The sequence below is a fragment of the Podarcis vaucheri genome (assembly GCF_965113315.1).
Source record: "Podarcis vaucheri genome assembly, chromosome: 6".
Taxonomy (NCBI): domain Eukaryota; kingdom Metazoa; phylum Chordata; class Lepidosauria; order Squamata; family Lacertidae; genus Podarcis; species Podarcis vaucheri.
Genome location: NC_138764.1, coordinates 100,511,483 through 100,538,227, shown reverse-complemented (window position 1 = coordinate 100,538,227; position 26,745 = coordinate 100,511,483). Strand labels below are relative to the sequence as shown.

The 26,745-nt window shown below is 46.4% G+C and overlaps 1 protein-coding gene across 2 annotated transcripts in view; it reads left to right on the top strand.

Moving 5' to 3' along the window:
- The first annotated feature begins 530 nt into the window (after positions 1-530).
- LOC309534204 (uncharacterized protein) overlaps positions 531-26,745 on the top strand; it is a 47,426-nt gene continuing 21,211 nt past the window's right edge. Inside the window, exons 1-4 of one of the 2 annotated variants that reach the window (XM_082226335.1) lie at positions 531-903; positions 8,692-8,830; positions 22,629-22,817; positions 25,252-25,311. In XM_082226335.1, coding sequence (XP_082082461.1) covers positions 22,643-22,817; positions 25,252-25,311 — 235 coding nt within the window. In that variant the 5' untranslated portion in view covers positions 531-903; positions 8,692-8,830; positions 22,629-22,642. The remainder of the gene's footprint in view (positions 904-8,691; positions 8,831-22,628; positions 22,818-25,251; positions 25,312-26,745) is intronic. The other variant, XM_082226336.1, reaches the window with a different exon arrangement.

The window sequence follows — 26,745 nt, the reverse complement described above, 5'->3', positions numbered from 1 at the left end:
AGAGATGCTAATGAGTGGGCGACCACTTTTGCAGGTCAAAGAGGCTCTTATTTTATTTATTTATTTTGCGACCCCCCAAAAAACACATTAGAAGGGGCTGCAAGTCATCCCGAAGGAATTCACAATTCTGGTTCTCTGTCACCTGTGAGATTCTCTTTCTCCCCTCGAGGACCCAGGAAAAGCTGGAAAAACAACAACAGCCCACCCACCCTTCCTTATTTTGTCATATTTCAGAAGGTTCCAAAAGACTATTTGGTTGACACAACTTTGCCATGGGGGCGCACCCCTCCCTCGCTGCCTCCCTGCATCTCAGGGAGCTGAGCGCCAGCGATGTGACTCACCCGCTCCCTCGGCAAACATGAATTAACCAGGAATGTTCGAGAATTATCCCTGAATAATGCATGAACCTGAATTAATCATGCATTTTCCCCCCACACCACACCCCAGCCATGAATTATTCATGAATAACTCATGGAAATGCAAGGTTTATTCATGCTTTGCGGAAAGGGGGGGGAGGAGGAGGAGGAGGAGGAGAAGCCCCTCTTCTCAGCCAAGATTTCACCCCCCCTCTCTCTTTTCTTTTTTGTCTTTAGCCCGGTTTTTCTGTTGTTCCTTCCCATAAGGGAAGTGTTTGGGGTTTGGTGGGGGGGGGTTGGTTTGTAATAAAGCAAAAGACCTATTTGTTTTGCAGCTGTGGGGGTGGAGGTCTGAGGAGGGCAGTGGGGTTGTAAGTATATCTCAGGGTGGTGGGGTGGGATTTTGCTCGGGGCGGGCAGGGGGTTGCAAACAAAAAGAAGCCCATCAAAGAACGGTGGTGATGAAAGGAGAAGGAGACCTGGAAGGCAATCTCCACTTCTACCCTCAGCAGACATTTTGAGAGAAGAAGACTCCGAAGGAAAGCAGGCAAGGACTTTGTACTTCTTACTTTTTTGATGGCCGTGGGACTTCTCCTTTCAATTCCCTCTCATCCCCCACCCACCCCTTCTCTCTCTCTCTCTCTCCTTCTCTCTCTCTTTCTCTTGGGTGCTGGGTGCATGACTTGGTTGGTTCATTGCTATCCTGAAACTAAAAACTGAGCCGGGGGGGGGGGACTCCTCAGAGGGACTAGCACTCCAAACCACCTGATACCATCAAGAGATGGTTTTGTGGGAGCTGCCTGCCTGCCTGCCTCCCCACCCTCACCCCAACCCCACCCAAAGAAACCTTCTGGAAACAGCTTCATTTCTGAAATTAGGGGCACCCAAGCTCAAAGGTCACTTATAGCCTGGGGGCAGGAAAAGCTGGTTATGGCTTCTCAAGGCTGTGCAGTATCAACACACACACACACACACACACACACACACACACACACACAGGACTGCCCTGCCATTCAATTCATAGACTTGTTCCTCCTCCCACCCAGCTCTTGTTTCTCATTTTGCCCAAAATAAAACCTGAAGCTTTCTACTTGGGCATGTCATCTGCCACCAATATGCTTCTAAGGCAAAACTGAAAGGCAAGTTTGGATAACTCAAGAAAAGCAGTAGAGTGCAAAGGTCTGTCTGATCCAGTATTCTGTTCCCAGCAGTGGTCATCCAGATGTCTCTAGGAAGCCCACAGGCAGGGCATAAAGGCAGTAGCCCTCCTTTGGCATTTCCCCCTTGCAGCTGGTATTTGGTGGTACCCTAACTCTGAACCTGGAAGTTCCATTTAGCCACCATGACTAATAGACCTATCCTGAGATTCATGATCTGAGGACTTGAGAGGACCAGAGGCTCAATTTAGAAGTTTCCCCACATGTAACCAGGTGGCCTTCCTGAACATGGCGCCCTCTAGATGTTCCTAGACCAGAAATCCCATCATTCTGACCTTGGCCATGTTGCTTTGGTCTATTGAGCATTGTAGTCCAACAACATATGGTGGGACCTCCAAATGTTCCTGGGCTACAACTCCCATTATCCTTGACCATTTGGCTCAAGGGAGATGGAGCCCAGGAACATCTGGAAGGGAGCAGGGCTCCACCCATCCTGACCTTTGGACATCCAATGATGGTCTGAAGATAAAGTCTACAGGTGCCTGATTGTGGGAACAGTCACACTGGGGGTAGGACCAGAGGACATCCCCCTTCCATCTCCCTCCCTGTTTTAGCCGTAAGTATGAAATGCAACTTATGAAGGAGGACCAGAACATTTCAATGAGAATCACGTTTCTCAAGGGGGTGGGATTCTGCACATCCTATTGTAAATATTTAGTGGGGCAGGGTTCTTTCCCTGCAACTAACGCATGATGTTCAAGATACTATTTGTATCATAAAATGCATGCAGTGTCTGGCAGGAAGAAAAAAATCTCTCCCAGACTTGTAAAGGAAATGATGTCTCTGTTTATGGTAAATGTTGCGGGCTTGGGAAATGACTATGCTCTTGGGAGCAAGGGACAGTTTGCAACCATCTGCTGAATGACCCCAACCAACTTTCTTAGAAAACACTTGCAAGTTCCAGTGCTGGCCTAGCGATATTTCTGCATCCTACAGAAAAGAACATGTGGGATGTGGTTGCCTAGCAACTGCCACTGTGGTGCTCTCCCTTCTCCTGGACCATTAATGAAGCATGGCTGCTGTCAGGAGGTAGCTGAGCACATCGGAAACAAATGCTGTGGCCATCAGTTTACTTGTGGTTTTGATATGCTCTGAGCTTGCTGTCTGATGGGCCCTGATGAATCTAGGGCCTGTTTCTGACCTTGAATTTGAAGGTTGGACCATTCCACAGAATCCAAATCCTGCCTGGTGGAATGCTGAAATCTGGGGCATTGGAACTGAATCTGGCTAACTGGCTGTATTGTTTTCTCCCCTACCCACCCACTCCAGGGCCAGGTTTGACAGGTGGGCAAGGGTACTCATCTGCCAATCCGCTGATGTCACAATGAAGTGACAAGAAGGGCCAGAAGTTCAGAATTGAGTAGAAGCAACAAACCAGTTTCCACACCCCATTTGCCAAGCTTTTAAAGATGAGGTGTGGTGTGCTCTCTCACAAGGCTCACTCATCCTGCAAGGCTGTAGGGGGCTGCAAAAATGTGCTTCTTTGGGCTGGGTGGATCTGCTCCCTTATGCAAAGGCAGTGTCTGGTTTTAGGTGGCAATACTGTACTCTTCTGTTGAGGTTCCTCTTCAGTCATTGCCACCTCTGGTTCTGGCTCACCCCTTGGCTGCACAGAGCCCTCATGAGTCTCCCACTGAGACTGTCCACTTTGCAGAAAAGCAAGGGAGGGAAGCCAAGCATCCTTGATCCCTCCTCACAAGCAACTGAAGTCTGAGTAGAAAGAGGAGCGCTCCCTTCAGCAGCTCAGCTCTTCACCATCCAGGCCTTCCCGCTGTTTTTCCTAGCTTCCCTTCCTCTTGCATCAGGGCTTGTCAACCCAAGCCTGACCCTAGTAGTACTGCAGAATTCGTGGCAAGAGTGCAGTGCAGTAATGCAGTCTTGAGGTTACTAAAGCATGGACCATATTTATCCTGATCTAGATATGGATGGCCATAGCTGGGATATCAGGTGAAACTGGCAAAATACACTCGTAGCCACTGGGGTCTTCTAATGGCAAGGATGTGCCCAGGAGCTACATACCTGCTCCTTTGAAGGTTGTACAATCCCACTCAGAACAAGCAAATGGCCCATCTTCCAGATACGGGAACTACCTACTCACAAAACCTCCATATAAAACACTTTCCTATGTTTCTAAGGCAGCATCCCAAAGAGGGAAGAGCAGCCAGTGCAAAAGGAAACTGGATAAGAGAAATAAAATACATAAAATCCTTTTAATTTGAATTCAGTCAGGATGGTGATGGGTCTGTCTCTGGAGGAGCAGGTGAAAGAGCTGGGTACGTTTAGCCTGGAGGAAAGAAGATTAAGTGGAGAACTGATAGCTGCCTTCAAATATCTGGAGAGCTGTCATGCACAAGATGGAGTGGGCTTGATCTCTGTTGTTCCAGAAGGCAGGCTAGAAGAGATGCTTGAAATTGAGCATTTGGAGAAGATTCCTAGTGATAAGAGTTATTCTATAGGACACAGGTAGGGAACCTCAGAGCTGAAAACCAAATGTGGCCCTATTTTTCTATAGCCTTCAGAGCCTTTCCCAGTCCACACCCCTTTCTGATGCCCTTCAGGGTCCCTGCTCTGCTCCTTCCATGAATGCTTTTGCCTGGGTGGAATATGTAATAATGTTTTGTACCTGGATGGAGGCTGAGGTCTATGGTGTCATGTTGGAGAACCCTACGATGATAATTCTGGGTGACTTCAACGTTCACACAGAGGCTGTCATTGGGCAGGCGTGAGATTTCATGACCTCCATGACAACTTTTGGGCTGTCTCAAATGGTCATTGATCCAACACCAGACTACCCTTGATGTTGTCTTTACCCCGAGTGATATAAGAGATGGAGTAGAGGTACATGCACTCCCTTGCCATGGCTGGACCATTATCTGTCAAAGTTTGGAGAGGTAGCAGCAATTCTCCCCTATAAGGGTGAGGGCCCATTTGGATGACCCACTCTCAGAGACTGGTGGAACCTGATATATTCCTGCATGCTCTGGGGGATTTTGCAACAGAGGAAGCTGATGATCCCATCAAAGTCCTGTTCTTGCTATGAAATGGCAAGATGAAATGGGATGGTGACGTTCTCTCTCTTGAGCACCCTCTCTTGTGGAGCCCAAGTGGTTCCTTGATATTTGGGGGAGCTTTGGGCTATGAAGCAAGCTGGACAAAGACCAGAGCATAAGTAGCATGAGTCTCGCACCAAAGCAGACTGAACATTGGTTAGCGCACATAATCTTGTCCACCATGTGCAAGGATCATTTATCTCTGTTGTGTTCTGCATTCAAACATTTGGGGGCCCTTAATTCACATGGTGAGTTCAGCATCCTAGACCCTTCTAACCCACACTGAAGCAATAGGAGAAATACTGTTAACTATATATAAAATGGAGAAACTGAAATCTCAGTTTGGTACACTATTTACCTTGGCAGCAGCATGGTCTTCCCTCACCATCTCTCTTCCTTGTTTTCTCAAAGCTACCCAAGATTTTTTTCTTCCTTTGGGGACCCACAGAGTTCTAGGATTCTTTCCCAGTGTCAATAAGCATTTTTATACAGGCAATCCAACAGACCATTGGTGGAGAACCTATGACTTTCCAGTTATTGCTGGACTGCATCTCCAATCAGTCATAGAATCATAGAATCATAGAATCATAGAGTTGGAAGAGACCACAAGGGCCATCGAGTCCAACCCCCTGCCAAACAGGAAACACCATCAGAGCACTCCTGACATATGGTTGTCAAGCCTCTGCTTAAAGACCTTCAAAGTAGGAGACTCCACCACACTCCTTGGCAGCAAATTCCACTGTCGAACAGCTCTTACTGTCAGGAAGTTCTTCCTAATGTTTAGGTGGAATCTTCTTTCTTGTAGTTTGGATCCATTGCTCCGTGTCCGCTTCTTCGGAGCAGCAGAAAACAACCTTTCTCCCTCCTCTATGTGACATCCTTTTATATATTTGAACACGGCTATCATATCACCCCTTAACCTCCTCTTCTCCAGGCTAAACATGCCCAGCTCCCTTAGCCGTTCCTCATAAGGCATCGTTTCCAGGCCTTTGACCATTTTGGTTGCCCTCCTCTGGACACGTTCCAGTTTGTCAGTGTCCTTCTTGAATTGTGGTGCCCAGAACTGGACACAGTACTCCAGTCCTCATCATTGACCATGTTGGCCGGGGCTGATGAAAGTTACAGTCCAACAACATCTGGAGGTTCACTAGTTGCCTATCCCTGTGGTAGATGTTATGTTTTTGGCCAAGTCCCTCACCAAAGGGAGTGAAATTAGCAGTCATGGAATAAGAGAACAGACCTTTTATGAAATGGTGACTGGTTAAAAGCAGAAGGTTGGAATCAATAGGCAAATGGGGTGTTGAGTTTGAGGAGGAGCATTTCCCCCCCCTTCTAAATTTCCATGTAAAGCCAGAATTGGGGCCTTTGTGGATTGGATTGGTGGCCACCCAGCTTGCAAACGCATAGCTTGCAAATGCATTGTGTATGCACTGACACACAGCCTCCAGTTCCCACTCAGGCAGCCCAGAGCACACACAAATGAGGGCAGCGTGTAATTCAGGCAAGTAGTTTTAGAAGATTTAAATCAGTATTTTGAAAAGATTTGCCATCTCAGCTGGAGGGTTTGGTTTGGGGCTTTCCTTTTGCGATTTCTATAAGACGGTGGTTGCACTGGTGCATTGATCCAGAGAAGAAAAGCTATTTGTTTGCAGGGTATACTCCCAGTGGTTAATATTTCCTGTGGTTTGGGTCTAAAGATGCTTGCGCAAGAGCAGCTACTGCAAAATGCGTAAACAGGAGCTTCAGGACCATCGGTTTGTGGCCGGGGGAGTGAGGGTATGTGCAGAATTTTAACATCTCCATAACGAATGTTTCCACATGGATGGTAATTAAAAGATTTTGTTGGAGCGGGACTGAGCAATGTTTAAATTAGATTGAGGCTTTTAATCAAGAAGGCTAATTTGAACAACATCAGACTCTAGAGATTGGGAAAGGGAATGATCAGTTTCTGTCCTGCATCTCTTAGACTTGATGCCTGCAAGTGTCTTCTCTCTGATAACCCATCATGGCTGCCGGAAAATGGGGAACAGGTAGACCGAGCCAGTGGAAGGGCAATGATCTGGGAGACTTGGGGGAGGAAAACAAAATAACTGGGAGGAAGGAAACAGCAGGGGAGAGAAAGTGGGGTGGCACAGAAGTTAGGAAGGAGGGAGGCATGTTCCCACACACACATTGGATCCAGTAAAATTGAACTTTCATGGGTTTTCCCCCAGAAGTTCATTCCCCAAATCTCCATCAGATCACATTTGTCTCTTTTGATTGAGCTGTAAAAATAGTGGACCTTCTGCCTTCCAGCACTGTCATTGCTCAAAAATATCCTTATGCATCCTTGTAACCAGTGGCGTAGCGTGGGTTCTCAGCACCCGGGGCAAGGCAAGTAATTTGCGCCCCCTAACCCGTGGATTTTAGCACTCGAGTCTCTTCCGCGCCCCCCCAGATGTTGCGTTAGGTGCGGCAGGCCCCCCCTGCACCCCCCACGCTACGCCACTGCTCCCACCACAAGTCTTCAGGACAGCCATCCGAAGGCTGGCGCGGGGAGAAGGTCTCTCCGCCCCACCGCCAGCCTTCGGAGCAGCCTTCCGAAGCCTGGCGGCGGGAGGAGGTCTCTCCGCCCCACCGCCAGCCTTCGGAGGAGGTCCGAGGACAGTGGGGTTCCTGCTTCCTCAAGGAGGGCCGGCCAAACGCGCCCCCCCAAATGTTGCGCCCGGTGAGGCCGGCACCCCTGGCACCCCCAACGCTACGCCACTGCTTGTAACCATATCGAAACATAGTTCATTCCTATGAGAGCCAGTGTGGTGTAGTGGTTAAGAGCGGTAGACTTGTAATCTGGGGAACCGGGTTCGCGTCTCCGCTCCTCCACATGCAGCTGCTGGGTGACCTTGGGCCAGTCACATTTCCTTGAAGTCTCTCAGCCCCACTCACCTCACAGAGTGTTTGTTGTGGGGGAGGAAGGGAAAGGAGAATGTTAGCCGCTTTGAGATTCCTGAAGGGGAGTGAAAGGCGGGATACCAAATCCAAACTACTACTACTACTACTACTACTACTACTACTACTACTCTTCTTCTTCTTCTTCTTCTTCTTCTTCTTCTTCTTCTTCTTCTTCTTCTTTCTTCTTCTTCTTCTTCTTCTTCTTCTTCTTCTTCTTCTTCCTGCCTTCACACATGTGTCCTATGATTTGTTGATAGTTTCATTGTCCTGTGTAAAAAAACCATGAAGATCCATGAGATCTGTGCCCTAGATCAATATTTCTGTGGCTTTAAGCTCAATCAAAATTAAGCAAAATAGAATTAAGCAGCCTCCGTTAAGCCTGGTCCTTTCTTTAGGCAGAGTGAGGCAGCCTCCTCAGGCAGCTGATTTTGAGTGTCGCGAGAGGGCAGCAAAAAGTTGTTTTTTATTGTATATTTGTCTCCCAGGGAAAGGCATTTGTGAGCTTTTTCTGGCGCAGATACCAACATAACTTGGCCAGCTTGTAGCACTCTACACTGATTGTGTGGTGAGAATCATTTAGATTTTCACATCTGATATCTATCATTGTTTAGGCCAGCCCTGAGAACAATAGAACACAGTGCAGAAAATAGCAGCACTAAAATAGCAGCTTTGATGCAACCCATACAACCAGCAGGTTGTTAATAATGAAGAAAGCTTACCAAGCTGATGGACTGCGCCAAAATGGCAAAGCTAACTGGAAAACTCAGGAACCAAGAGGAAAAAACTTTTTAAAAGAATTGGGGGGAAATTATCATTTACTTAGGGGACCACTGTAAGCAGATGAAAACATTAGCAGGATTTTAATTTCACTTGTAATGTAACAAATACTATGGATAATATGAATGGATACAAAATACAGTTTATGAGATAAGATGTAGCTGAAAATGTTGGCGATGGGAGGGGATGTGGGGGGAAGGCTCGAGATTCAGAGAAATCTCTTTATACGGATAGGTATTTGGTATTGATATAAACTTATATTTGTAAAATCCAATAAAAATGATTTCAAAATAAATGAACAAACAACCATGCAGATAGTTTTTTTAAAAAAATGAAAAAAGCTTGGTTTCTTTTTCTGAAAAGATCTTCAGTAGATGCCTAGAGACAAAAAGAGGGGAAGCCTGATGATTCTTCATCAGGAGGACATTCCACAGTGCCACCACTGAAAAGGCCCAGCGTCTTGCAGCTGTCCATGACATCTCACATAGCGATGGGATAGAAGGTAAGACTATTGATTTCAATGTTCATATGAACCATATAATAATAGATGTGTCAGCAAATATGGTGCCTAGCCTTCTTTATTCAAGGATGTGGAATCTCAGGCCTGGTGGCCAAATGTGGCCCTCTAGCTCTTTCTACCTGGTCCTCAGGATTCTCCCCAGCTCACGCCCACTCCTCAGACACACCCCTTATCCCTGGGGCCACACCCCTCATTGGTACTGCTTCCCACCCTCAGCTGTTTTTGCCTGGCTGGAATGTGCCCTTGAACTCTGACGATGATCACAGCTAATTTATTAATTGCCTTCTAAACCGCCATCTGAAGGCGATTCACACAGAGGATAATCAGAAGCATTTAAAAATTCAAAACACAACATATACATTTAAAAACTGGCAAAAACCGCTGGGAGGAGTGTAGAGAGAAGAAATGTCAAGGTGCGTCTGCAACAGCACAATCGGATGTCTTCATCTGCCCCGGCTGCAACAAAGCGTGTTCTCACTAAAGGAGAGCACGTGTTGCGGATGGGTCAGACAAAGCACCCTGTAGTAATTAGGTGGATTGGTTTAAAGGGCCTACTTTTGGCTGGAGTTGGTGTTGCTGGGGCAAATTTGATGTTGCAAGTTTGGGGGAGGGGTCAGAGGTTATTTAAGGAAGGTCCACAGCAGAGTACTTTCTCTTTTGCTGTGGACATCGGATCTAGCTGGACACAGTGAAGGACAGGTTGCATTAACAATTTCTTCTCTCTTATCCTTTTCTTCTCACCCCCCTTTTTTTGTTTTAATCTCTTCCTTATTAATAATCATTTCCTTATCATCCTTAATTTAGTTTGCCTGGCTGCATTCCCCCTTGGCAGGGCTCTTAGGGGCTGGGGGGGGGTTGGGGCGACCCTAACCGCCCGGCGGCCTGGTCCGCGGCTGAGGCGCTGGTCCCTGGCCTTATCCCTGGCACCCGGGCTCCCCTTCTGGGTTGGGCAGCTGGGCAAAACGTTTAATTTTATGATTTGATTTGTTCCTCAATTATTTGTTTTGAACACGGGCGCCGCGGCTCTTGCCTCCCTCGTGTCGGCCCTCCCCGCGGTGCGCTCCGGCGCGCTCTGTTTGGAAGGAGACGCCGGGGGAGCACCCTGGGCGGCAGCGTGGTCGTGCTGCCGGCTAGGCTTCGGGCCTTGCTTTGGCCCGGGGAGGCTTGGGGCTGCTGGGCCTTTCCCCTCCCTTTCATCCGGGGACGCCGGGATCGGCCGCTGGAACGGTCCCACGGCGGGGTGGCTTACACCGGGGGAGGGGGCGGCCGGCGCTTGCCTGACCCCTTGCCTGGCCGGCCTCGGGCGGCGGAGGCGCTGGGGCGGAGCCGCTGGTTGTCTGAGCGCCTGGTTTTGGCCTAGCCAGGGCCTGCAGGCCTTCTGTGCTGGGCCGGGTTGGGGGATCGTGAGCAGGCAGTTTGGCGGGAGCGCCATTTTCTTTCTGCCTCATTTTGCGGTTGGTTGCCCCCAGTGGCCGAAGGTGGAAGTGCAGCCTGAATTGGTGGATTGTAGGTTTACACTCCACTGATAGTGTTTTAACTTTGGTTCATTTGGCTGGTGGCAATTTTGGGTGTTTTACGTTTATTCTCCACCCCTTACCCTGCCCTGTGGGAAGATTCTCCCTGTATCTGTGGCTTGCCTTTCCCAATAGGGAGAGAGCCCCCATTAGGGGCTTTCTTTCACAAAAAGGTTTCCCCCATTTCTCTTGTTGAAATTGTGGGGCTAGTCAGGGCTGTTCCCAGCTTAGCTGGAATCACTTTCGTTTATAGTATCCCCGAAGGTTGGCTTTATTTGAGTGTGTGCAGCGCTGTTGGCCAAATTTTAAGCTAGCCTTGGGTGGGAGCACTAATTGAGTTCTTTTAACATTGCTATGAGACTAAGATTCTCAAGAGCTGAAGCGGGGAGGCCTATTCGGCCTGCACATAACTTCCAAGCCTGAGTCTGCTACAGGTAGCAGTTAATGGTTAAGTCTCTGACACGTGATTCATTCTCTCTATGTATCTGCTTCCAGGCCCAGTTGCTGCTAATGTATATCTGAGGCAGACAGAGGGCCCCAGAGGCTCCCTGTGCCTCCAAGGACTATGAGCACTCTGTATATGCTCTTGAACTATGCTGTTTCTGAACAAGTTTATTTTCTTTAAGTTTGTTTTGCTCTGATAGTGGCAACTGCCATGGTGGCTTAGTGGCTAAGTGCAGGACTAGGACCTGGGAGACAGGGTTCATATACCCCTCTTAGCCATTGTTATAACAAAACAAAACAAACTGCTCCTTTTGAGCTATTCTGTTGCTGGGTAGTTCGGCACATTTGTGATAAAATAATTTTGGGTTTCTTGAAGGGGTGCTTCCCTCTAAAAGGGCAAGCAGGGGTACCTGGACAAGCTGTGGGCTACCTCAACACTGCTATTTCACTGGAAACATTTATGCCTGGCCTAGCAGGTGACCCTAGGGCTTTGCCCTGGAATTCGATGGCCTGGAAGCGTTTCCGGCCTGAATAGTGTCCCCATGTGGTCCATGAAGCATTGGTTTCACTGGGTCAGCGCATAGTGCCGGTAATGCCTAGGTTGCAGGATTGGTCCCTGTATGGGACAGCTGCATGCTCCCCCATTGCTCTACCTGGACACTTAGGTCCTTTTGGTGGTTACCTCACTGCGAGGGATGTAACAGGTGCCACATTTGCAATATGCAACTGGGAGAAAGCACCTTTGCGTGCCCGCATTGCAGTTTGCTCTGTGCGTTGCAGAGCACGGCGCTGCACGGGCTGCAATTGCATTGCATTGCAAGGAGATTTGCAGTTGCATTGCACGGAGGGTGTGTAGTTGCATTGCACGGAGTGTGTTGTTGCATTGCACGGAGTGTGTTGTTGCATTGCACGGAGGGTGTTGTTGCATTGCACGGAATGTGTTGTTGCATTGCACGGAGGGTGTTGTTGCATTGCACGGAGTGTGTTGTTGCATTGCACAGAGGGTGTTGTTGCATTGCACGGAGTGTGAGTGTGTTGTTGCATTGCACGGAGTGTGTTGTTGCATTGCACGGAGTGTGTTGTTGCATTGCACGGAGTGTGTAGTTGCATTGCACAGAGTGTGTGTACATTGCATGGAGGGTGTAGTTGCATTGCACAGAGTGTGTTTTTTGCATTGCACGGAGTGTGTGTGCATTGCATGGAGTATGTAGTTGCATTGAACGGAAGGTGTGTGCAGGGCATGGAGTGTGTAGTTGCATTGCATGGAGTGTAGTTGCATTGCATGAAGGGTGTGTGCATTGCAGGGAGTGTGTTTTGCATTGAACGGAGTGTGTAGTTGCATTGCACGGAGGGTTTGTGTATGCATTGCACAGAGTGTGTAGTTGCATTGCACGGAGGGTTTGTGTGTGCATTGCACAGAGTGTGTAGTTGCACTGCACAGAGCGTGTTTTTGCATTGCACGGAGTATGTAGTTGCATTGCATGGAGAGTGTGTGCACCGCACGGAGTGTGTTTTTGCATTGCACAGAGTGTGTGTCTGAAAAGGAAGCTGGCTCGGCGGCAGATTGGTTGGGACTCCTTCAGGAGTTCTGGCCAGCATCGGCCCTGTAAATTCACATATCATGATGGCAGCACAAGATGCCCCCTGCCCAAGCGGGGGCGGGAAGTTGGCAAGCAATAGCTCAATATCTTTTGCCCATATTCCCATTTTATTTAGGGATCCAGTTGGATATCGTTGCTAAACATGCCACTTGCATATGAAGAAGCTGTCTGCCTTGAAGGAAGTTATTTTGTAATACTTCCTCTGTAGCAAGTGATGCTTCATCAGATCCGATCTTGCTGGGTCACGTAATTAATCTTCCCACTAGGCCAGGCTGCCTGCGGCCTGAGGTCCCCTTACCTTTGTGTACGCCTACCAAGCGTGGTGAAGGCAGATATCACCATGGTAGCAATTCCTGACCTGAATGTATGCAATAGTAGTTCGCCATGGCAGGATACCTTGAACCTGCACAGGGATTTTCAGGTTCAGGCTGGTGCTGCTGGATCTTTGCCCTTTGGTTTTTATTTCAAGGGCGGCTGGTGAGCAAAGCTATGGCCTCAAGCCCGGTGTGGTGAGGCAATCATGTGACATAACTTTTCTTTTTTTAAAAAAAATAATTTTTATTGCATTTTTCCAAATTACAGAAAGAACAAAAGAATGAACAGAATAGAAAAAAAAGGAAAGGAAAAAAAAAACAGAAAATCACAACCATTTCAGGAACTTATTTCAAATTTCCATTGGACTTCCCCTCATCTCCCACATAATGCATTCTTGATAATAAAGTTATCAGCAAATTATACCCTTATTTCGTGTGTTTCTTTATATTTTCAGTTGCAATTTAAGTTTAAATCTCTTATTCTCCATTTACTCTAAAAATATAACATAATGTCGTTTTTACCCATTTAAACTTTGATTCTTTCATAAATGTTGTCCAATTTCATAGATAATTAAATTTCGTTGCTGGGGCTAACGTTCCAAATCATACGGCATCTTATGATTCATACAACTTATAGTACTTTTGCAGATAGTCTTTAAATTTTTTCCAGTCCTCCTCCATTGCCTCTTCTCCCAGGTCTCGGATCCTTGCAGTCATCTCGGCTAGTTCCATGTAGTTCATCAATTGCGTCTGCCAATCCTCCAGTGTGGGCAAATCTTGGGTCTTCCAATGCTTGGCGATAAGAATTCTTGCTGCTGTTGTAGCATACATAAAAAAAGTTCTATCCTTTTTTAACACCTTCTGGCCGACAATGCCCAGAAGGAAGGCCTCTGGTTTCTTGGGAAAGGTGTACTTGAACACCTTTTTTAACTCGTTATAGATCATTTCCCAGAAGGCCTTCAATCTTGGACAAGTCCACCAGAGGTGAAAGAATGTCCCCTCAGCTTCCTTACATTTCCAACATTTATTATCGGGCAAATGGTATATCTTAGCCAGTTTGACCGGGGTCATGTACCACCTGTATACCATTTTCATAATATTTTCTTTCAGAGCATTACATGCAGTAAATTTCATACCGGTGGTCCATAACCTCTCCCAATCTTCAGACATGATATTATAACCAATGTCCTGAGCCCATTTTATCATTGCTGATTTAACTATCTCATCCTGGGTGTTCCATTTAAGCAGCAAGTTGTACATTCTCGATAATAACTTGGTCTTTGGTTCTAGCAACTCTGTCTCAAGTTTCGATTTTTCCACCTGGAATCCTGTTTTTTTATCTAGCTTAAAAACCTCATTAATTTGGGCATAGTGTAGCCAATTTTGCACCTTATCCTTTAATTTTTCAAAGCTCTGCAACCTCCAATTACCTCCAATGTTTTCTATTATTTCCCAATATTTCGGCCAGTATGCCTCCATATTGGGTGTTTTCCGAGCTTTGGCCTCTATTGGTGAAATCCACCTCGGAGTTTTGCTTTCCAATAAGTCTTTATATTTTTTCCAGACCATATATATTGCTTTTCTGACAATATGGTTTTTAAACATTCCATGTGTTTTCCCCTTGTCATACCACAAATACGCATGCCAACCTAACGAATTATTGAAGCCTTCCAGATCTAGGACATCAGTGTTTTCCAATAAAATCCAATCTTTCATCCAGCAGAAGGCCGCAGCTTCATAATATAACCTTAAGTCTGGCAGGGCAAACCCCCCTCTCTCCTTCGCATCAGTTAGTATTTTAAACTTTATTTGGGGCTTTTTGCCCTGCCAGACAAACCTAGAAATATCCTTCTGCCACTTTCCAAAACATTCCACTCTGTCCACAACCTGCAAGGCTTGAAACAAAAACAACATCTTTGGCAAAACGTTCATTTTTATAGCTGCAATTCGGCCTAACAAGGATAGTTTCAATCTTGACCAAATTTCTAAATCTTTTTTAACTTCTGACCAACATTTCTCATAATTATCTTTAAATAGATTCAAATTCTTAGAAGACAGATTGACCCCCAGATATTTCACTTTTTTAACAATGTTTAGTTCTGTTTCCTTCTGAAACTCCTCTGTTTCAGTAACTGTCAAATTTTTCCCTAACACCTTAGTTTTTTGTTTGTTCAACTTAAAACCCGCCACCCGACCAAATTTCTGAATCAATTCCAAAACTCTTTTTGTACTAGGTTCTGGCTCCTGTAGTGTTAAAACCAAGTCATCTGCAAATGCTTTCAGTTTATATTGTTTCGCTCCGACCCGTATTCCTTGTACCTGCCGATCCTCCCTTATCATATTCAGCAAAACCTCCAGGACTGAAATAAACAACAGAGGGGATAGGGGGCACCCCTGGCGTGTTCCTTTTTCAATATGAAGTTCTTCTGTCACCACATTGTTCACTATCAACTTAGCTTTTTGTTCTGAATAGATTGCTTCTATTCCATTCTCAAACCCCCTTCCCACTCCCATCCCTTCCAAGTTTTTCTTCATAAATTTCCAAGAGATGTTGTCGAAGGCCTTCTCCGCATCAATAAAAATTAACACTGCTTTAGTGTTAATATTTGTTTGTAAAAGTTCCAGAATATTGATAATGTTCCTGGTGTTATCAAACAAATGTCTGCCTGGGAGAAAGCCTGCTTGGTCCTTATGGATTACTTCGTTTAATACTTTTTTAAATCTGTTAGCCAAAATATCCGCAAATATTTTGTAATCCACATTTAGGAGTGAGATGGGACGGTAGTTCTTAAGTTGAGTCTTTTCAGTTTCCACTTTGGGTATCAGTGTGATGAATGCTTCTTTCCACGTGTCTGGTGCCCTCCCTCCCCCCATAATCTGGTTGCAAACCTCCATTAATGGTTGTATCAAATAGTCTTTTAACATCCTGTAGTACTTGGAGGTGAGTCCATCAGGGCCTGGAGATTTGCCTAGTTGCATATTCTGGATGGCATCCTCGATTTCCTGTTGTGTTATTTTGCAATTCAAGATTGATCTTTTCTCTTGAGATAGTTTTGGTAGGCCATTGTCTTTCAAAAATTGTTCTATCTCAGTTGCTTCCTCGGACCCTTGTGTATAGAGTTTTTTAAAATATTTCTGGAAACACTTTCTAATTTCTCCCGGTTTCTGAATGTTTTTCCCTTCAACTTCTAAGTTGGTAACATAATTTAATTTTTGTCTCTTTTTCAACTGCCAAGCTAGCAGTTTCCCACATTTATTCGCAGATTCAAAAGATCTTTGTTTCATTTGTTTGATTTTCCATTCCACTTCTTGGTTAATCAATTTCGCATATTGTGACTGGTGAAATTTGATTTCTCTTAAAGTCTCTTTTGATTTTGGATTCAATCTTAATTTTTTCTCTCCATCTCTTATCTTCTCCAATATCTTGTCTTTTTTACCATTCCAAAAATTTTTCTTGATCGTATTCTGTTGTATCAGAAACCCTCTCATGACAGCTTTGCTTGCGTCCCAGATTATTCTTTTTTCCACCGAGGTATTCAAGTTAATTTCAAAATAGTCCTTTAAAGCTTTTTGGGCCTTCTTTACAATCTCTTGATCTCTTAACAGGTTGTCATTCATTTTCCATCTGAAGGAGTCGGCAGTAGTAAATCTCATTTCCATTTTCAAAGCGTTATGGTCGGAGCCAGTCTTTGGGCAGATTTCTATTTTTGTAGTCTTAGGTGCCAGCCCTCTAGTTGCCCAGATTTGGTCGATTCTTGTCCATGACAGGTGGGCCTCAGAAAAGAAAGTTCCTTCTTTACCTAGGGGGTTTCTCGTCCTCCATAAATCAATTAGGTCCATATTGTCAGTTAGTTCAAAGAAAGTTTTTGGTAGTCTTCCATCTTTGGTCAGATTCTGATTCTGTGACTTATCCATAAAAGTAGAGACGACCCCATTCATATCTCCCATCATAATGATGTTGGAATAGTCCAGATAGTCCAGTAGTGTCTCATGCAGCTTCTTATAAAATTCTGATTTCCCCTCATTTGGTGCATAAATTCCTAATATCAAAACTTTCTCTCCTTGAGTCAAAATTTCAATAGCCAGGATTCTTCCTTGTTCATCTTTAAACAAAAATTTTGGTGATAAATTCTCCTTGGCGTAGATCACCACGCCTCTCTTCTTAACTCTATCTGATGAGATGAATTCTTGGCCTAATCTTTTATTTATTAACACCTTCCTGTGTAACCTGGTCACATGGGTTTCTTGCAAGCAAATTATGTCCAAATTCTCTTTCTTTAGAATATGGAAGATCCTTTTGCGTTTTTCTGGGGAATTCGCGCCATTAATGTTCCAACTATACAGCTGCAGAGACATCCTGTATCAATCTGTTGTTACTCTTATTGGGCGTCTTCTTTTTTGTCCAAATCCGAGGGTGGTAACTCTTTTCCAGACTCTGGTGGTGGCCAAATAGCTGCCACTCCTTTCTGCAAGTCTTCTCCGTGGTCGTGTAGGAACTTCTGGCTGTCCTCTTTCGTTTTGATTTTTATCTTCTTTCCTTTGTATTTGAATGAGAGGCCTTGTGGAAACTCCCACCTGTATGGTATTCCGTTACCTCTCAAAAGTCCAGCTAGGTCAGTGTAGTTAGATCTGAGATCCAGTAATTGTTTAGGAATATCCTTGTAGATTTGTGCTCTTCTGTCCTGGATCTCAAATGCTTTGTTAAAATGTAGGTCAAGTAGCTTGTCTCTCTCCTGCTTAGTCCTTAAGATAATCAAACAGTCTCTAGGTCTGTCCTTCCCAGCAGCCCTTCCCAATCTGAATGCAGTTGTTATTTTAAAGTCTGTATCTTCGTTTATACCCCAGAATTTAGAAAATTCTGCTGTTAAGAAGCCAATCAAGTCCTCTTTCTCAATCTCTGGGATAGAGCGTAATCTCAAATTATTTTCCCTGTTTCGCAGTTCCACCAAAGACAGATAGGCCTGCTGGTCAGTAATATGTTTATGGAACGGCCTTACCTCTCCTTTCAATTCCTCCACTTCTTTAGTTGCTGCTTCTGCTTTTTCATTCGCAGCCTCGGCCAATTTTCGATTTTCAGATGCAACGTCCTTTAGACTTCCGGAGGCGGCGCGAAACGAGTAATGGCGGTCCTCTTTGCGCAGCGAAGAGGGGCTCCGCAGAAAAGGGTCGTTCGCTACGGCAAAGCGACGACCCATTAAGTTAAACCACGAGCAGAGTGAGCTCGTGGCCGTGGGATCCGGCGGGCACCCAGAGCGACCCCCAAAACGAAGAAGGGACCCCGTAAGGGGCTCCGGAAGCGCGGAGGGGAAGCGGTGCTGTGGATTCATCGCTCTTTCTGCGGGAGTGAAGCCGCGCGGCTGTTACGGATGAGCGCCGACCTTTCTTCCTTTACATTGGATTACAAATTAACTACTCATGAGTAAGATTTATTTGAGATTGGATTACAAATTCGTGAATTCGGCTGAAAGCGGGAGACGAGAAAAAGGAAGTCCGTCTCCCGGTGGTGCTTAGTGATCAAAGGCAAAGGAACTGACAAGCTGGAAGCAGTACAAAAGGGTTTTTAAATGAGAGACAGCATACGTCTGGAGAAGTTGGAAACTGAAGGGAAAGGCAAGTTATCTTTATTTTCCTGCTATTGTGTTTACTCTGTTTGGGGTTTTTCTCCTCTGCTAGACTTTTAAAAACTTTAAAGACTTGAAAACCCCTAGTCCCGGACTTGCAGCGGGCAAAAGGTTGTTTTGCGGATACACTTACAAAGCTGAAACGGATACTTAGAGGCATTACTGGTGGATACAATTAAGCAACTGTATTTTGCACCTTTTAAGAAACTATTGTGGCAAAATTGAGAGGGCTCTGCCAGAGGGAAAAGGTCTTCTCTAAAGACTATGGTTAATTTATTTAACTGCAGGAACTTTAATGGCGACTGAAACTTTGTTTCTTCTTTCATGAACTGAACAATACTCCCTCTAGTGGAGTTTGGGATTTACAATTTCCTGAGAACCAACTTTGTTTTGTCTCTCTGTGGTCTGGTTATTCACTCTGAGGCCTGTCTTTCCCATGGAACTTTTGACAGTTTGACCTTGAATCCAAAGACAGGTGTGGAATGAGCGACCGAGTAAAAACAAGAGCTGCGTCGAAAGCAGGGAAAGGCAAATTGGTACAAACAACTCTGGTTTCCCAGGCTCGCAGATCTTCAGTCCCTGCGGTTCTACAGGCTGTACCATCACCAACAACCCCAGCTGAAGAACCTGAACAGTTAACAAGTGAAGATATGGCAGCTGGGGGATCTAACACTCTCCTAGAGGAAATGTTACAACAATTTGCAATTTTGAACAAAAAAGTGGATGATCAAACTGCAAAAATTGACTTAGCCACATCTTCAATTACCAAACTCTCTGAACAGGTGGCTAAGCATTCACAAGATATTGGAAATCTAAAGGACGTTGCATGTGACATAACTTTTCTTGATGCCTGATGCCTCTAGTCAGCCCCCGAGTTCACCTGAGCCTCCGGCCGTCACGTCTAGGGGCCGTAGAGGCACTAAGGGTACTGCCAGGAGAAGGGCGTCTGCCAGGGGGCGGGCAGCCCGCGCCACTGGTGCGCCACCTTCTCTAGTTGCAAGGGCGGCTTCTGGTCATTCAATGGTTGTCTCTTCTCAGCCTATCTTAATACAGATCAGCAAGGTGACGCTTCCGACTCTTAGGTGGAGGACAGCCTGCTTCCCCTCCGAAAGCTTCTTCTGGGGGTCGCTGCCGCCGAAGGAAATCCAGGAAGTGTGCCAAGAAGAGTTGGAGGGACACTTCATCCTCCCTTTCGGATGGAGCGGTTCAGATCCCTGGCGCCAGAGGCTCGAGAACGTCTGGAATTTTTCCCGGATCACTTCTGGAACCTTGGCAGCACTTAGTTTTACAGGGAGTAGCTGCATCTGTTGCCCCCTCCACTTTGCGGTCTTATGAGAAGGCTTGGTGTGATTTTTTAAAGTTCATTGGGCAGCCGGAGTTGGGAGGTGTGGGTAATCCCCACTCTACTTCTCAGGTGCTCCAGTATCTGGTGCACCTGTTTCAGAAGCGTCGGGCAAACAGGACGCTCAGACTGCATTCTGCAGCAATATCCTTCTTTAGTAAGGCATTCTTTAATAAGGACCCATGCGGGAAACTTGTGGTGAGAAAGGCACTTGAGGGCTGGGGTTGGCTTCGTCCCTCCAGGCCTATTTCCCGGCGGCCCATTACATTTCACCTGTTGTCTCGGATGCGTGGTAAACTGAGGAGCATCTGCTGGTCCAGGTTTGAGGCCCGGCTGTTCTCTGCAGCCTTTTCTTTAGCCTTCCCCGGGGCCCTGAGAGTGGGCGAAGTGGTGCTTGAACCTAACCGGGGTGGTGGTTCTAGGGGTCTATTACTAGAGGACGTGAGTCTGCTCCGTCTGAGGTGCAAGTCAACGTCAGGAGCTCAAAAACTGATCAGCGGGGTAGGGGAGCGTTGATTCGGCTCCCCGCCACTGGAGAGAAGGGCCCTTGTCCGGTCAAGGACCTCCAGAGGTATTTAGCCTTGCGTCTACCAGGCATGGGCCCCTTGTTTGTTCACAAGAATGGGCACCCGTTGGCTCGTCACCAGTTCTCAAAAGTGCTCCGCAATGCCATCGCGGCATGCGGCCTGGCTGCCGCTGAGTTTGCACCTCATTCCTTCAGGATTGGGGCCGCGACGACGGCCGCTCATTGGGGTTTATCGGCAAGAAGGATAAAAGACCTGGGTCGTTGGAGGTCGGACGCATACAAGGGTTATGTACGTAAATGATGCAATTTCGTGTGCTTACGTATCTGTTTTACCCTAGGTCAAGCCCCTACACGTATCTGGATTGTGGGGCACAGTATTGTGCACTGGGCAGCTCGCAGAGCTCGACAGTCTGGCTTGGGTGACGATCTTGGCTTTCCGCAGGAAGTGAAAGTGTCCTGGATCGCCAGAAGGGGAATGCTGTGGAAGGAACTTCTGCCGCTTATCCAGAGGCGTGTTCTTTTGGAGGGCCCTCCTACGGCGATTGTCATTCAGCTTGGGGAGAATGATTTGGTGTCACATTCTTGTTTTCTTCTGCGTGCTATGATATTGGAAGATGTGAGGGATTTGGCGGCCATGGTGCCACCAACGAAAATAATTTGGTCAAAATTTTCAACGCCGTAAGTGGAGGGGTAGCCCTTGTGTGGAAGCCACCGAGCGGTCCAGGAAACGGATTAATGCTGCAGTGAGCAAGTTGGTGGCTGATTTGGGCGGGTTTGTGATTCCACACCCCTTGATTAGGTTCAAAGCCACTGAATTGTTTATGATGGATGGGGTTCATCTGTCGTCTGTTGGGAATGATGTGTGGTTGAGTTCAGTGGTGGATAAGTTGAGGGTGTGTTTGAGGCTGTGAGTGGTTGGCGGCGAGCGTAAGGGGCTCGATTGGCGGTTAGGCATTGGTTTAAATTGGTTGGTGGAGGGGTATGGATTGGCTGTGCCTGCCCCTCCAATGAGGTTGCTGCATGGGAATTCCGTTAAAGGAATTCAGGGGCTTACCATCCATTCGTCCAAACCCCTGGAATCAGGCTTGGGCCGTGTAAGTCCCTAGGAGCATGCGGGGAGAAGCTGAGGGTCTGTGCCGCAGCTCCGCCTATCCCTGAACTTGTTCCTCCACACTGGCTTCCGCTGGAATCCGGGAGTCAGTGCTGTCCCCAAGGCGGGAGGGACAGCTAGTCGTAACCAATGCCTAAGCAACCACTCACAATTTGTATGCAAATAAAGTTGTGGCCAAAATTATGCCAAAAACCTTAAACAAAAATTCATGTGTGATGTGTGAGTTATTGGGGTTAAGGGTGTTTTGGGGACCTCAGCACGCAAAGCGTGTTCTCACTAAAGGAGAGCACGTGTTGCGGATGGGTCAGACAAAGCACCCTGTAGTAATTAGGTGGATTGGTTTAAAGGGCCTACTTTTGGCTGGAGTTGGTGTTGCTGGGGCAAATTTGATGTTGCAAGTTTGGGGGAGGGGTCAGAGGTTATTTAAGGAAGGTCCACAGCAGAGTACTTTCTCTTTCGCTGTGGACATCGGATCTCCCGCCCGCCCTCCCTTGTTGGGCTTGCGCTTTGACCTTGCTTTGCCTGTCATGGGGTCGTTCGCCTTGGTGCGGGGGCCCAGTAGGAATTTACCATTTGGCTGATTAGTGCGTGCCTCTTGGGTTTTGCCTACTGCTTAGCAATACGTCACAACTTGTAAGGTTGGCGGTTAGGCATTGGTTTAAATTGGTTGGTGGAGGGGTATGGATTGGCTGTGCCTGCCCCTCCAATGAGGTTGCTGCATGGGAATTCCATTAAAGGAATTCAGGGGCTTACCATCCATTCGTCCAAACCCCTGGAATCGGGCTTGGGCCGTGTAAGTCCCTAGGAGCATGCGGGGAGAAGCTGAGGGTCTGTGCCGCAGCTCCGCCTATCCCTGAACTTGTTCCTCCACACTGGCTTCCGCTGGAATCCGGGAGTCAGTGCTGTCCCCAAGGCGGGAGGGACAGCTAGTCGTAACCAATGCCTAAGCAACCACTCACAATTTGTATGCAAATAAAGTTGTGGCCAAAATTATGCCAAAAACCTTAAACAAAAATTCATGTGTGATGTGTGAGTTATTGGGGTTAAGGGTGTTTTGGGGACCTCAGCACGCAAAACATGTCTCTCCCAAAACATGTCTCTACAGCCACAGCAGGCAGGCACTGTAACTCTCCATTGGTTCGATATCAAACTCTGTAGGCATGTGCCAATAGGTAAAGTGTTTGCTAACCATTTACAGAAAGCTTAGAGTACCAACTCATAATTAACAGGTGGTTTTCTTCCTTTCAAGAAAGAGACATGTGAATTGTTCCCTCAGATCTTCCCTGCCTCTTTTTTCTTTTCTTAAGTGACCCAGCTGCCAATGGCTGCCAAGCTTTACATTCTCATCCGCTGGCCAGACGGAAGCCGTGTTATCAACATTGAAAACATCAAGGAACCACGGAAACCTTTCCACCTCTATGAGGCTGGGGAGCAAGTTCTGGCCCGATGCCCAGGCTTCAGTGGTCTGTATTGGGGAATTGTGGAAGGAATAAGCGGTAAGCAGAACTCACTATATAGCTAAGTTTTTGTAATAACCAACAAACAAACACACTTCCATTAATGGGTGGGTTTTATGGAGGTACTGCCTTGAAAATTTGTTCTATTTGCTCTCCAAGATCTCAGAAGTTCCTCCGTTGTTCTGCTCAAAGAGGAAAGAACCCCAAAACTTTGAAACTCTTTTTCCAAGTCTTATCAACTTTGAACAGCCCAGGACTCTCAACAGGCCATCCTGTGCCCATAAGGGATCAAAGGATGGCATCCACTAGGGATGCTGGATACATTTGGTTTTTAACAATTTGCAGCATGTGAACCACAGCACAACTAAAATCTGCACTTCTCCCAAGCATTGCAATGCTGTTCTCCAGCACAAATAAAGGTAAAGGGACCCCTGACCATTAGGTCCAGACGTGGCCGACTCTGGGGTTGCAGCGCTCATCTCGCTTTACTGGCCGAGGGAGCCAGCGTACAGCTTCTGGGTCATGTGGCCAGCATGACTAAGCCGCTTCTGGCGAACCAGAGCAGCACACGGAAATGCCGTTTACCTTCCCGCCAGAGTGGTACCTATTTATCTACTTGCACTTTGACGTGCTTTCGAACTGCTAGGTTGGCAGGAGCAGGGACCGAGCAAGTGGTTTAACCTACACCAATAGGGAACATAAAATGTGCACATTAAGTGAAAGTGTGCGGAACTGCATAGCAGTGTGCTTAGAGTGTTGGACTTGGACCTGGAAGACCAGAGTTCAAATCCCGACTCAGCCAGGAAGCTCACTGGGTGACTTTGGGCCAGTCCCTGCCTCTCAGCCTAACCTGCTTCACGCCTTGAGCCATCTTGAGTTCCCTGGAGGAAAGGCGGGATGTAAATGTAGTGAATAAAGAACAATAATACAGCTGTTAATATAAATAGCATACAAAATACATTACATCAGGGGGAAATTGCTTGCAAAAATAGATTTATTAGGGAATACGAGGACAAAAATGCTGATTTTTTAAATATTACAAACATGTGCAAACGTGGTGAACTGAGCTTAAGTCTGGAAAAAATGGAGAGATCTCCATCTAAGAGATTTGTGCATCCCGTACATCCACAACACAGCTTGACTAACAACCAGCATTCACTGCAGGCCCAGAAAAGTGTGGCTCCATCCAGTGGCGTAGCGTGGGTTGCCAGCACCCGGGGCAAGGCAAGTAATTTGCGCTGCATAACCCGTGGATTTGCGCCCCCTAACCCTAACCCCAGATGTTGCGCCCGGTGCGGCCGGGCCCCCCTGCACCCCCATGCTACGCCACTGGCCCCATCTCCCCGCAATTAATCAAATGTTTTTTGCTTCCCTCAAAATCTGAGTAGAAATTTCCTAATTTACCCTTGAAGATAACTAGTGTCACAGAGTGATTTAAAATGGTGGTCCTGTACAAATGTACTTGGGAATAAGTCCTGTTAGACCTGGTAGGACTTAAGGTAAAGTTAAAGGGACCCCTGACCATTAGGTCCAGTCATGGCCGACTCTGGGGTTGCGGCGCTCATCTCGCATTATTGGCCAAGGGAGCCAGCGTACAGCTTCCGGGTCATGTGGCCAGCATGACTAAGCCGCTTCTGGCGAACCACAGCAGCGCACAAAAACGCTGTTTACCTTCCCGCCGGAGTGGTACCTATTTATCTACTTGCACTTTGACGTGCTTTTGAACTGCTAGGTGGGCAGGAGCAGGGACCGAGCAACAGGAGCTCACCCCGTTGCGGGGATTCGAAACACCGACCTTCTGATCAGCAAGCCCTAGGCTCTGTGGTTTAACCCACAGCGCCACCCGCGTCCCAGTAGCACTTACTTCCAAGTAAATATTCATTAAAGCTGGGCTGCAGAAGACCAACCATGAACCAGATCAGGAGGTCCTTAGTTCATATCTTGCCACTGCTATGAGCTCACTGAATGGGCCTTTGGAAAACTTCTGTCTCTTGACTGCAGTCTGCTCATCTGCAAAATGGGCAGAATTCATGGCTTTTTTGAGGACTGCTGAAACAATAAATTGATCCAACGAAATCACTGTGCATGTGGAACCTCCCCTCCTTATCATTCTCCCTGTGCCCTCAATCACCCAGAAATCTGCACCAATGAAGTGAGAAAACCCTCAGAGCAGATTTGGGGGTGGGAAGGGCTTGCAGAGGTGCACCGAGGGCCGGGGGGGGGGCCGTGCAGAGAAAAAGGGGAAGTATTGTTGGGCAAGCCAGATTTCTGCTCATGCAATGACTTGGAATCAATCCACTGTATATGAATTGCCTTGAGTATTCCAAAGCATTAAGTAAATGGCATGTATTATTGTTGTCAAAATTTTGTATTGGGCAAAAGTTGATGACGTTTCTACAGCACAGTGGGATGGATTTGCCTGCAACCTTTGTGGAGGTGAAAAATGAATATTAAAAGGCCTTTCTTCCAACAGAGCATAAATATATCCTGGAGAAAAAGCTACAAGAGGATAAAGAACTGCTGGAGATGTTGGGTAAGCAGAGTCCCTAATTGTGCTTTGTAAGTGCAGCAGGGGCTCAGGGCAGTCCAGTATTAAATTTTCAAAACATAATTCAGAAAGGATCTAAATTAGTATGGTTCCAAAGCTTCTTTCTGCATTTTCCCTACCCTTCTACACCAATAAATGAGAACAGAGATTGCACTTGAAAATTGTATCAAAGGGGAGAGATAATTATCATTAAATGCTCGTAGATGGGGCATCCTTACCTTACTTCCGAGGTGGCCAAAAGACTTTTGTGGCTGTCCTTTATTTCATTCCACAAATCATCTTGGCGGTGATCTTCATTTTGCAGCCTCCCTGGGTGCCTGCACTTCCTCAAAATCCCATGCTATTTTTGGTTGAACTTCCCTATAAGCATGGGGAGATGGGGAGGCTGTCTACCATGTTCCTGGCAGTATGAAGGAAGGGGAATAGATTCAGTTTAATAATAATAATAATAATAATAATAATAATAATAATAATTTTATTATCTATAGCCTGCCCATCTGGCTGGATTTGCTCAGCCACTCTTGACGGCTCCCAACAGAATAAAACTTCCAGCATTAAAAACTTCCCTAAACAGGGACTTAAATGTGGACTTACTGAATTTGCTGTTTTCAAAACGAATATGTGAACCAAAACACAGTCTTCAAAATTCAGTGCAATTCTCTGGCCAAGAAATGTCTACAAGCATGCAGATACTTAGCTATTTTTTACATATAAATGCATATAGTAGTGAAAATAATATACAAAAATGCGTTTAATTGGAGAAAATGGCTTTGCAGAAATGTGTACACACTAAAATGCTGATGAATTTTCATGAGGACTTTTTTTAATCACAAGCGGAGAAATACAGAACTGAATTTAAGACTGGAAAAATGAGAAACTGAGAGAAACTAAAACTGGCATCTCTACCTGACAGCTGTGAATTGTTGTTTTTAAAAGAGGAAGTCAGTTTCCTTAGAAGAAAAATCAGCAAGCACACAAATGTCAGACACTTGTTACCCAGCCTTCCCACTTTCCTATAAGTGAGATAAAGTCCTGGGGAAGATAACTCTTCCTTTGGCTTCTTTTTCATATCAGGAAGTGCGGGCAGCTAGGGAGGCTGCAGAGCTCTAGAAAAATGTCTAATGGAAAGAAAACACACACACACAAACAAACAAACACATAGTGTGATGGTCAGAGTGTTGGACAAGGACCTAGTTCTGGTCTCCACTCAGCCATGAAACTCACTGGGTGACCTTGGGCCAGGCACTGTCTCTCAGCTTAACCAACCTCACAGGTTTGTTACAAGGATAAAAAGAGGAGCGAGAGAAGCATGTACCGGTACTCCTTGGAGGAAAGATGGGGTGCAAATGTAATAATCAATAAATGTTCTTCCTGGCCTCTGTACTTGTGGAATGCTTGCTGGGCAGCTGGTGCTGACGC